The 11,591-nt window shown below is 46.0% G+C and overlaps 1 protein-coding gene and 1 long non-coding RNA gene across 3 annotated transcripts; one reads left to right on the top strand and one right to left on the bottom strand.

Annotated features, from left to right (window-relative positions):
- Positions 1–3,718: 3,718 nt before the first annotated feature.
- LOC125322979 lies at positions 3,719–6,762 on the bottom strand. Of its 2 annotated transcripts, none has more exons than XR_007202320.1 (2): positions 6,615–6,762; positions 3,719–6,249 (listed from the first exon to the last, which is right to left on the bottom strand). It is a non-coding gene; the product is annotated as an uncharacterized LOC125322979 (long non-coding RNA). The 2 variants fall into 2 exon arrangements; XR_007202319.1 differs by lacking the exon at positions 6,615–6,762 and adding an exon at positions 6,334–6,588.
- A 150-nt stretch (positions 6,763–6,912) lies between these two features.
- CCN2 (cellular communication network factor 2) lies at positions 6,913–9,985 on the top strand. The gene is made up of 5 exons (XM_048297463.1): positions 6,913–7,198; positions 7,307–7,529; positions 7,661–7,912; positions 8,134–8,345; positions 8,670–9,985. The coding sequence occupies exons 1-5, from the start codon at positions 7,139–7,141 to the stop codon at positions 8,964–8,966; spliced, it is 1,044 nt and encodes a 347-aa protein (XP_048153420.1). The 5' UTR covers positions 6,913–7,138; the 3' UTR covers positions 8,967–9,985.
- The last annotated feature ends 1,606 nt before the right edge of the window (positions 9,986–11,591 follow it).

Below are 11,591 nucleotides of genomic sequence, written 5' to 3'. Positions count from 1 at the left end.
CTCCAAAATCCAAGCCCACTCCTTCAACTCCCGCTCTTACAACCCCATCTCTGGCCACATCCCTCCCCTGCAGAACTGTACCAAATCCACTGGCGGGGCAGGATGGTGGCTGACAGCTGCGCTAGTGCTTCAGACTGTGCATTGCAAGAGCAGTTGTGGTCACACAAGGGACAAGAGAGCAAGCCTGCAGCCAGGGCCGAGGCACGAGGAACACATCCCCCTTCCCCATCCTGGCTGCACAGGGCCCATAGAGAGTCCAGTTACTCATCATGAAGCAGACAGGGTGGATTTCACCAACACTAACAGTCCCACAAAAACAACCCTTTTCTATCAAGTTGGCAAAACTTTTCCTCACTGTGTCCTCTGCCTTGCCTCTGCCTAGCATTTTTTCTCCATTAGCCAAGAGCCCTAATGTGGGAAAAGCCTTTTGTCAGATGGGCAGGGATTTTGCAAGTACTTTACAACTCCCACATGTCATCTTCCCTCCTGAGGCAGGAAAACAATTCAGTCACATTCTCCTTACACCTGGACAGAAAAGCTGGTCGGAATGAATAAGAAAAACAGCGTGGTTTTGCAAAGCAGTGAACTATTCAGCTTATCCCAGCTCCTTTCTCCAACCAACCCTTTCATTCCTAGAACATCCACTCCTCTTTCGCCCCTGCTTTTCTCGCCGTGAGAGACTGGCCAGGGTACACACAAATACAGCACTTGCCTCGGTGGCTTCTTGGGCAGCACAGTCCTTTCCAAACTTCTACTCCCCCCTGTGGCAGCTTGATGGCAAAAAAGAAATAGCTCACTTCCCAAGTCTCATACTCCACTGTCACTCTTTGTAAGCCCTTGATCAAGAAAAATAAAGATATATGAAGGCCTAGGTGAGGTATCACTGAATTTAAGAAGGTAAAATAGGAAAACTGTTCCCAGGGAATTTGAAAATCAACCCTCTTTATCTTGTGAGTGACATAAGGAGGATGGTTCATATATGGTTTTAAAACTCACCTGAAATTTTTATTACAAAGTTTGTAACTCACAGAGGAACAATATTTAGGACAGATTTAAGATTTTCAAATACCTTGCAAAGCTTAGGCAATAAAGAAAGGCAGTTGATGAACTGTTTCTTCATCCCATGTCATAATTGAATCTTAAATAATCATACAGATCTGCCACGCTATTAAGGTTAGGCTTTTCCACAAGATCCACCCTGGATAGCTTCCTCACAAGAAATGCACCACAAATAACTTCTTAGGCTCAATCTTCACAATGACCCCATTGTCCAAAATGGCCAAAACAAACACCATACAGTAAAAATCTAACCTTGATTTCTATTTAAAACCCTTTAATAAAAGGGTTATAAATGGAGTAATATGCTCAGAAACACTTGCTGTTAGTGAGAGTCCTACCATTTTTACAACATCATGCTTATTACTTAAAAGCCACCCATCAATAAGACATCTGTAGCAACATGGTTGTAAACTCTAGACCTGGGACCATTGATGTTTAAAACAACTAGGTTTCCTCAATTAGTTCCTAAAGGAAATCAAAATATTTTAAACATGTCCCCACTTCCCTAACAATGCACATTTCTTGGAGTATCTGCTTTTCTCGTCTCCATGTGAAAAATGGTCTGACAGAGAATTTCCCACCAACACCAGAGGGATTAGCAGTCGAAGATGTTTTTCAGACCTGGCCCAGTAGTTGCTAAATTTCACACACATCCGTGGGTCAATAAGGAAGCCACCTTGGCTGTTGTAGGTTACATCCTAGTTTCCCTGCCTGCGTCACTTGTACAGATGTATTTACACAGGTCACATACCACACATCACTTGCTGAAAAAACAGACAGCCAAGCTGGCAGCTGAACCATGGGGAACCATTTTCCTGAAAAATCATCCAATCTCCAAAATCAGTGCCAATGCATTGAGGACATTATGTTCCTTTGCAGGTCAGCTGATGCAGTGTGCTTATGAAGTCCTGCGGAGGCATTACAGACCTACACAGTAAGCCAATTCCTCCATTTTCTCTGGAAGGAATGTGCTAACAGAAAAGCCCACTACACCAAAGTCAGTGAACTGAGGTTGCATCAAAAATGGGGGGGACATTTCTCTCTTTTCTTTTCTCCCCAAAGAAACCACTATTTGTCACCCATGCATGTACAAGTATTGACCCTATCCGATGAGACAACATGGAAAATGTATCCCACATGATTCTCCCCAGGCCTCTACTCCACAGCAGCTACAATATAAATTAAGAGATCACATAGTTTATGGCAAATCAAACTGCATTTGTTAAGGGAAGTCCCTAATTTGGTCAAATCTTTAATTAAACATCGATGGCTCAGCTTGGGGCAAAAAACCCACAAACCCTCGAAAGTTACACTGACATCTCCTGAAAAAAGCAGGTTGAAAAACTGAAAACAAGATCACATGCATTGTAGACTAAGCAGATCTGATTCATTCCTGCCCACATAATCCACCACAGAGTGGGAGGAAGTGTTCATCCAGCTGTTTTCCACGTGGTTCCTCTAAAAATCTCAAAAGGATTTCTGGTTCATGTTCTGAGTTAGTCCCTGGCCACATTTCCTCTCCAGCCAGCAACACTAACTTTTTATGAATTGTTAACCATTTATGGGACAATTGTCAAAGGAGTGGTTAGTGACTCACTGCAGTCCTACACCAGCTGACTTACTATAGCAAGAGCTTGCGAACCTCAGTCAAATCAGAGAAATAAACAAGTGAAAGCCTCCTCCCTCCATACTCACCTTCATGAGCTGAGGAAGGGCTCTACACTTCCCCACAAAAATCAGGACACAGCCAGCCTCCTCACAGATGCAGTGAATGCTGCTCCTACAGTGGTTTTAAGACCAGATCTATGGCAAATTTTTCAGAATAAAATCAGATAAACTGAATCTGAGGCTCAGTAGGTAAAGGACATTTGACTTCACACTACTTATAATCTCACCTTCATACAAATAGTAACTGTGCTTTGAATACCCGTTTAGATTATTCTACTTCCAGTAATCACTTTGCTGGTTTAAGACCACATACATTCACAAAACTCCAGTTACTTTTTAAGAATAAAGCCAAGTGCTTAAAGCAGCATTCTCAATGACTCTAGAAGTAACGAAATATTGCACGTTAACACATAAAGAATGACATTACAGAAAAAAACAAAACTCAGATCTGCAAATGGGAATTGCACCTGATGATTTTGCTTTAGCCCAATGGACTTGAACTTTTCAAGTCCCAGCATTTTGATGGCTAACAGTGCATTTAGTGAACTGCCCAACTGATGCTAGCAGAGAATCTGAACCAGTATCTTGAGGGATTTGGACTAGGTCCACCAGTTCAGCAGCAAATATTTCTATAGGCCCTAAGATATCCACTGCCTCTCCCCACCTTCTTATTCTGGTTCACTTTGGAGAAGAGCTAATGGCTGTCATTAGTAAGATTAGCTGACGTGAATTGTCACAGCTACAAGGTGAAAAGCTTTGTATCAGTCTAACCAAGCAGTAGAAATCACACAACATGGATAAGTTTCTTGACAGATCCTGGGAAATGTAGTCTTTGCTTTGCCTTTGTTGATTCATGAGCTCACGCATCTCCCCAGAAAAGGATGAGTAAAAGTCCAGCAAGTGGTCTACTTCAGAGCCCTTCCTATGCCTACAGATATGTAGAATAAGCTACCAGATAACTTCTAAGAAAGAGAAATACCAGGCAACCACATTAACGATGGAATAAATCTCTTTATTTTTATTCTGTGTCTATTTCTGAGCTAGCAGAGTAAGTCTTTCTTGGAATCTGCATTTTAAGCAAAAGCCTACTAACGTAACTTTAACCAGACCTCTCAGAATTTTGAGATATATTTATTACAATTTTAAAGCAATATCCTGGTGAGCGTTTTGGGAAAGGAACTAATTGGCACACTAAACCTGAGGCAAGACAGAAATGTCTGAGGCCAGCTACAAGCCTATCGTGATGATAAACAGCTCAGGGTCCAGATGTCCATATATGGCAAGACTTCCTATAAGACTGACAGTACTGTATGTGCATTGCGTATGGTTGTTGGATCAGATTCACATTCCTCGGGTATGTTTCTCTGGGAGCTTTTGATTTCCGCTTTGAGGCCTGGCTCAGACCTCCAATTGCTCTTATAAAAAAAATCTGTGACTGAAAGTTGAAAATGTGCAAGATTCTTTCTTTAAGTACACAAACACTCCAAGTCTAGCCACTTTCCTGTAGTCTTGCCAGGTTTTCACTATGTCTGATACCTGATCAAGTGACTTTTTGGGGGGAAGCAGGAAAAAAAAAAGAAGGAAAAACACAAGAGAGGAATGTAGTAATCCACACCTGTACATTTTACAAGACTTCACCAACTGAAGCTGATGTAGACACACACATACCATATATAGCTGTGTAAACAAGTCTGCAAGGCCGGTATAGTGAATTCCTAGTTTCAGCAGAAAAAATATACTATCTTAAAAGCATGTGCTATATAAATACCTGCATGGAAGTCAAAATTAGTGCATTTTAATCATTTTATGCATCAATGCCAAGATGTACTTCTCCAACCTGTGGCCTTCTCAAGAGACACCTGGATGTGGTATCCGGGGATATAGTTTAGGGGTGATTATGGTGGTGTCACATTGCCAGTTGGACTAAATGATCTTGAAGGTCTCTTCCAACCTTGAGGATTCTGGGATTGTCATCAGAAAGGATAAGCTGAAGACTGACTGGAGTCTGAAAGAACTGCCTTTGCTTCCAGGTTCCCTTCGCCCCCGTGAGTAAATACACACACATAAATGAGGTACCCATTGTGACACATCTAACAACACAGAAACCAAGATGACCAAAAGGCACTCCCATGGACTCTGATTCTTACCCCCCTGCGTGTGCTGGCACAACTTCTAATTTAGTGGGCTAATGCCTGATCCACAGTGGTGCAAGACCAGAATTAGTTCTGAATTCAAACACCTATTCAAGTAGTTTTTCTCAGGGCAGCAACTGTATGGGGCTTGCTGTACTTGGCCTGCAGTGGGAGGACTTAGGACAGATTTATCCTTTAATTTTGGATTTCCTGGCTTTCTGGTAATTTGTTACTTTTAAACATACTTTTTCTGTCAGTAAGATTCTTAGGTTTTGTTTAATAAAATTGTATCTCTGAAAAAACCTCTTACATGGAAAGTTATAAAACATGTCTAGAGCCTCTCTCTCTCTCTCTGATGTTCTCCTACCTTATTTAGGCATTTAAAAAAGGCATTCTGTTTACCTGGTTACATTTGCATTTTGGTATGCATGTCATACATAGTTTGGTACACATACTATTTACCCAGCACTGAGGCCACTGGAGTCCTTCAAGTAAATACAGATTTTAGGAGACCTCATGATTTTGGGAACATACATTATTCACCATAACTATTCCTCTGGGATTTATTTTTTCTTTCAGAGCCAATCTCATTTCTTTTAATGGAGAATTTCAAGTAGAAGAAATTACATCCAAATGACTTTTCCAGACACAGTACAATGCCGGCAGAATATAAGTAACAGTTTTACAGTACAATAGTTCTACTGGGGCATTACATAGAAGACCTTCTTTTCCCCTCATGAATCCTGTGCATACATATTGCTGCATCATAGCATGGAAGCATGCCTAGATATGGAGGGATGGGAAGAAGTGGGGGGCGAGGGGGAATGGTAGTGGGGGAAAGCCTACATACAAAAGATGAGATCTCTTAAGGTAACTACCAGATTTCAGATTGCTTAATGTGATGCATTAAGCTGGTCTCTCTTACTAAACACTAACATACTTCCACAGGTCAAAAGCCAAAACATTGGCATTCCTTGCGTTAAGCGGAGGTCAAACAACATGACATCACTGAATATTCAAATAATACACAGCAGGCAGGGGAAGAGCCATCCTCCTGGCTAAAAAAAAAACCAACAAGCATCATAGCAGTTATCTGCAATGACTTAATCCAAGCCACAATGCTTAGGTCTTGGGTTCAGTCAAATACAAACCACAGTGTTAAGGTTTTGGCTGAGTGCAGCGGCATGCCATTCTCTTCTTGTTGTAATCCTGGGGCGGACCATCAGCAAGGTTGGGAAGCAGGGATGTGCGAGGAACATGTTGCTCAGAAATGACAGCTGCACACACAGGCGGTGGGAAAATAATAGCCACTTCTTCCATGCTTCACACTCCACTCGCTGTGCCAAGTATTTCAGAGTAAATAGGCACTCTCTCTATTCATAGAGAGCATCTATTAGGGAAGGAACACATTACAAATATTCAGTATGATTCAGTGGTACACAGAGTCAATTTATACCCGGTAGTGTAATTATACCTTTCTTCGGTGGTACCAAAGCGCCGGGACCGTTCGCCGCCGGACACCGAGTACCCCGCGCCACCCCCGATCCACCCGCTCCGCGTCCCCTGTGCCCGAGGGAGGGACCGGGGGCGAGCGGGGAGCACAGGGGAAGGGAAATAGCGGATTCCCCCGAACGCCCCTGGCAACCGCCCCGCCGCCCCCCTCGCCCCTTCCCACCGGACCCGCCGCCCGCCTCGGAATAACGCGCTGCCGGGGGCAGGGAGCGGCCGGGAGCGCTGGCAGCGGCGCGGACTCACATTTAAAACACATCAAGACGAAAAATAAAAAACCGTAAAGGGGGGGGGGGGGGGGGGGGGGGTGGTGAGAGTGGCGCTGGGGGGGCGCAGCCGGAGGAATGCGGGAGTCAGGGGTCAGGGCCGCTCCGGGGCGGCGGCGGCGGCGCGGGGCGGGGCGGGCGGCGCGGCGCGGCGCGCAGGAATGCGCGGAATGTCGCTGTTTGTCCGCGGCCCCATTCAGCCCATTGGCGAGGCCGCGCCGCCGCCGCCTATAAAGGGGCGTCCGTACCGGCAGCACTTGGCAGTCACACAGCCACTCTCCCGCCGCACTCGGACAGAGCGGAGCGGAGGAGAGCGGAGCCGCGCAGCACTCAGCAGCCACCCTCCGGCACAGCGCCCGCCGCAGCCCCGTCCGCGCCGACGAGGAGATCCACCCTGCGGGAAGCTCTCGGCTCACCTCGGCTCACCTCGCTGCCCGGCAGCCCGACGCCGCTGCCTGCCCGACGCCGCCGCCTCGCCGCCCACAAGCCGCTGACCGCTGCAGGATGGTCCCCAGCACCTTCGCCCCGTTCGCCGTAGCCCTGCTGCTCGCTCTCCTCAGCCCGGTAAGTGCTGCCGCCCGCGGCGCCGCCGCGCCTGCCCCGTCCGGGCGGTCCCGGCGGCGGCTCTGACGCCTCCTTCTCTCTCTCTCTCTCTCCCCCCGGCACTTGCAGCAGGCTCAGGGCCAGGAGTGCAGCGGGCAGTGCCAGTGCGGCGCAGGGCCTGGCCCCACCTGCCCCGCCGGCGTCTCCCTGGTGCTCGACGGCTGCGGCTGCTGCCGCGTCTGCGCCAAGCAGCTAGGCGAGCTCTGCACCGAGCGCGACCCCTGCGACCACCACAAGGGGCTCTTCTGCGATTTCGGCTCCCCCGCCAACCGCAGAATCGGCGTCTGCACCGGTGAGTGGGGACCGGGGCTGCCGCCCGCCGCGGGGACAAGGACAGGGTCCCGCGGGGCAGGGAGTGGGGGTAGTGGGAACCTCCGAGACTCCCGCCCGCCCGACTCACGCTCTGCCTCCTGCCCCTCGCAGCTCGGGACGGCGCCCCGTGCGTGTTCAGCGGCATGGTGTACCGGAGCGGAGAGTCCTTCCAGAGCAGCTGCAAGTACCAGTGCACCTGCCTGGACGGCGCGGTGGGTTGCGTGCCTCTCTGCAGCATGGACGTCCGCCTGCCCAGCCCCGACTGCCCCTACCCGCGCCGGGTGAAGCTCCCTGGAAAGTGCTGCGAGGAGTGGGTCTGCGATGAGGCCAAAGAGCAGACTGCCGTGGGACCTGCACTCGCCGGTGAGTGGCTCTGTGCAGATGGCAGCCAGGGGAAAGGGGCACTCTGCTTGGAGGCTGAAGGCAGTGGGCTGGGTGGACACAGGGCAGACTCTGTAGGGCTGCAGTTAGTGGAATCACCCCACAAATTTAGTGTAGCTGCCTGAAATTCTCAGGAAAAAGAAGGAGCATTTAGAGGGCTGAGGTCACGCAGTGGTCTCACTTTGGTTTTCTGTCTCCTGCAGCTTACAGACTGGAAGACACTTATGGTCCAGACCCAACAATGATGCGTGCCAACTGCCTGGTGCAGACCACGGAATGGAGTGCTTGCTCCAAGACCTGTGGCATGGGTATCTCTACCAGGGTCACCAATGATAATGCCTTCTGCAGACTGGAGAAACAGAGTAGACTCTGCATGGTCAGACCTTGTGAAGCAGACCTGGAGGAGAACATCAAGGTAAATACGATTATCTTTATGTATGCTGTACTAGCATGCTTCCATCCACTAGCAAAAGGACAGGGACCAAAAGTGCAGTGCTGACAGGTAGTCAGTTTCAAGTGCTTTGCTTTGAGATTTGAGTTTTACCCTAGTGGTGATCACTATTTACAATTAAATGTCCTTAGTTTTCTCTCATGCTGTATTATGGCACTGTACAAGACAATCTTGCCTAGTGATAGTACAGTAAGGGTTATCATGTCTGCTCACCCTTAACCTGCAAGCTTAGTGTGCTGTGCGAAAGCCTACCTTCTAAACATGTTGTATTCACTTTCATCCTAACAGAAAGGCAAAAAGTGCATTCGCACCCCCAAAATCTCCAAGCCCATCAAGTTTGAGCTGTCTGGCTGCACCAGCGTGAAGACCTACAGAGCTAAGTTCTGTGGTGTCTGCACTGACGGGCGCTGCTGCACACCCCACAGAACAGCCACCCTCCCCGTGGAGTTCAAGTGCCCTGATGGGGAGATCATGAAAAGAAAAATGATGTTCATCAAGACCTGCGCGTGCCACTACAACTGCCCTGGAGACAATGACATCTTTGAGTCTCTGTACTACAGAAAGATGTATGGAGACATGGCATAAAGCCAGAAGGAGACGCTAAGTAGATTCTCAACTTGAACTGATTTGCATCTCATTTTGTAAACATGATTCAATAGCACAAGGTATTTAAATCAATTTTTTTTTTTAATTTCAACAAACTGCTCCATGTGACTTAAGACAATTTTTCTACTGACCCCAAATGGTGGTTTGAAGAAGAACGTAGAATGGACAGTGGGACCACAGCAAGACACAGCTTCAGAACATGTTGTTCCTGAGGCGGTGTGATGGGGTTAAGGGAAATAGACAGGAAAAGCAGATTCAAGCAAATGTTCCCTTAATGTGGTACAGCGTGCTTCATCTAGTAGTGCAATTGAGAAGAGACCATTAGCATGTTTGCTGGCGCTGGCTTAGAGACAGCAACAGCTGGAATGCAAACACCCAGCAAAGTGCTAAGTAGAAGGTGTTCTGTTAGTCAGGACAGTAATGTTTCAGCTCTGACATTCTGATTTGGATGGCTTGGCCAACAAGAGTCAGAATCATGTCAATTAGACTGGACAGCTTGTGGCAGTTAATTTACCTGCAACAAGCTACTTTTTATGAATATTGTAAATAATGTGTGTATATATATTTGTACAGTTATCTAAATTAATTTAAAGTTTTGTGCTTTTGTTTAATGCTTTGAAAGTTCAATGATAGCCTTCTTTTTTGGAACAAGATAGGTAAGATTTAAAGCTTGTTTGACAATGCATTCAAAGCATGAAATAGATACTCTAGTGGAAATTGTTCACATAAGGCCAAATGGTGAGTTGAGGTCAAGATGAAGTTGAGGTGCCTGTAATGTTACAAAGCATTCGTCTGGCAAAATATGCTTACTTACTATAAGACAAGTGGCTTTAAGAAAAATGACTGTTCTGTAGCTCATCAGTCTTTCCACTTGAGCATTTGTTTCTTTCTTTGACTATGGCTCTTTTTGGACAGTTTATTTGTTGAGAAGTGTGACCAAAAGTTACATGTTTGCACCTTTTTAGTTGAAAATAAAGTATTTATATTTTTTATATAAACGGCTTGGTATTTCATTTACCTTTAGTCTCCACTATTTCTTAACGTATTTCTAAAAGGGCTTTGCTTTGCACTAGGTGAAAATCAAGTAATGTGTGGTGAGTTCTTTGTCTAGAAGCACATACACTTAGGAATAAGCTAATGATTTACTTATTCTGTTACTAGTGAACCAACTGTAGTTTGTTACTCTTCTAAGTTTAGAATGAAGGGAAGGGCCAGGCTTGCTTTGCCAAGCCCAGTATGGCATTAGAAAGTACAGCAGGTCTCTCATGCATCACATGTGGTTTGAAGGGAGCTGGCTGGTCACCATGGTATTCAACTGCTACTGTAATACACCGCACAACATGCTTAATTTCATTGAGGTGTTCCACTGGTCAAGATTTGCTTTCAACTAAGGCAATGAAAATATTTTCAGTTACTAAAAGCATTGAAGTGGTTCTTGACTCTAGAGTCAAATCCAGAAGTCCAAAATTTGGTACAATTCTCAGGGAAGAGCTAATGGGTTGTATCATAAAAATCGCAGAATCCTACAGGTTGGAAGAGGCCTCTAATAAGCTTCTGATTTAATCTTCATGCAGAGTAGGGCTAATTTAGATGTAGCTTTACTTGAATTAACACCTAAGTGTGGTATGGTGGAGCACTGAACTCTGGTGGCAATTACCAGGATTATCTTCCTACTTGCTGACCAGGCTAAATAATTTTACGTGACAGTTCTGTGTAAAGTGTCCATAGGTTCATACTCTAGCAGGCCCACAGATGAGAAGTATTGTAAGAGCTACACATTTTGATGATGGTCCAAACATTCTTCTTAGATAAGCAAAAACTAGTGTAAGGACAGTTGTGAGTCACTTGCCTCATCCCCCTGAAGCTAAAAGAAAAGCTTCAGTCCTGTGCTGGGTCCTACATTAATAGCAGAATTTTTTTGTCCCTTTGTTAAGACAAGGAGATTCTTTGAATTCAAAATTAACCTTTGCACTAGAAGTATTAGTTCTTGTTTTCAGAAAAAAACATGCTCTCCAACAAGAATCCTTTTCAGGCAAACAAGTTCAATCTGGAATTTCCTGGTGCTGAAAGAGTGTTAGCTTACAAAAATGTCCATCCTTCCTGAGCACCTTCCAATCCTGTTGATTTCAGCTAGCATTAGCAGCAAATCAGTGTAACACCAGCTTTGACTAATGATGAACAACAGAGCCCTAAACTAATGGGAAGTCAATGGGAGCCTTGCCAATGGCTTCACCAGGCTTTGCTCAAGGCCGTAGAAGCATTTTCCCTTCCTCTGAAAACACAAGGAATTCTCCTGGCATGAGGGAGTGGTTTTCTATGTCCCATACTAAATACCTTTGGGTAGCCTCTGGCTCTTATGCTCCCTGAGACTCTCCAGTGTTTTTTCTCTATTTTTTTTTTCCAGGTTATGAATGTGATGCAGCCATTCAGTTCACCCTGGAAACACGTCAAACCCTCGTAAAAGAGCAAGGACTGGTTGCCCGACCGTGACTGTGGCTCCACCCCCAAATAACAAGAAAACTGTCATTTCTAGTTCCAGCAAGAACAGGATGTAAGTGGACTTCATAACCATCACTATAGAAGCTCTCAGGATCAGCAGAACAG

The sequence above is a fragment of the Corvus hawaiiensis genome, chromosome 3 (genome assembly GCF_020740725.1).
Source record: "Corvus hawaiiensis isolate bCorHaw1 chromosome 3, bCorHaw1.pri.cur, whole genome shotgun sequence".
Lineage (NCBI taxonomy): Eukaryota > Metazoa > Chordata > Aves > Passeriformes > Corvidae > Corvus > Corvus hawaiiensis.
Note: the sequence above shows the minus strand (reverse complement) of the source record. Positions and strands in the feature narration are given on the sequence as shown.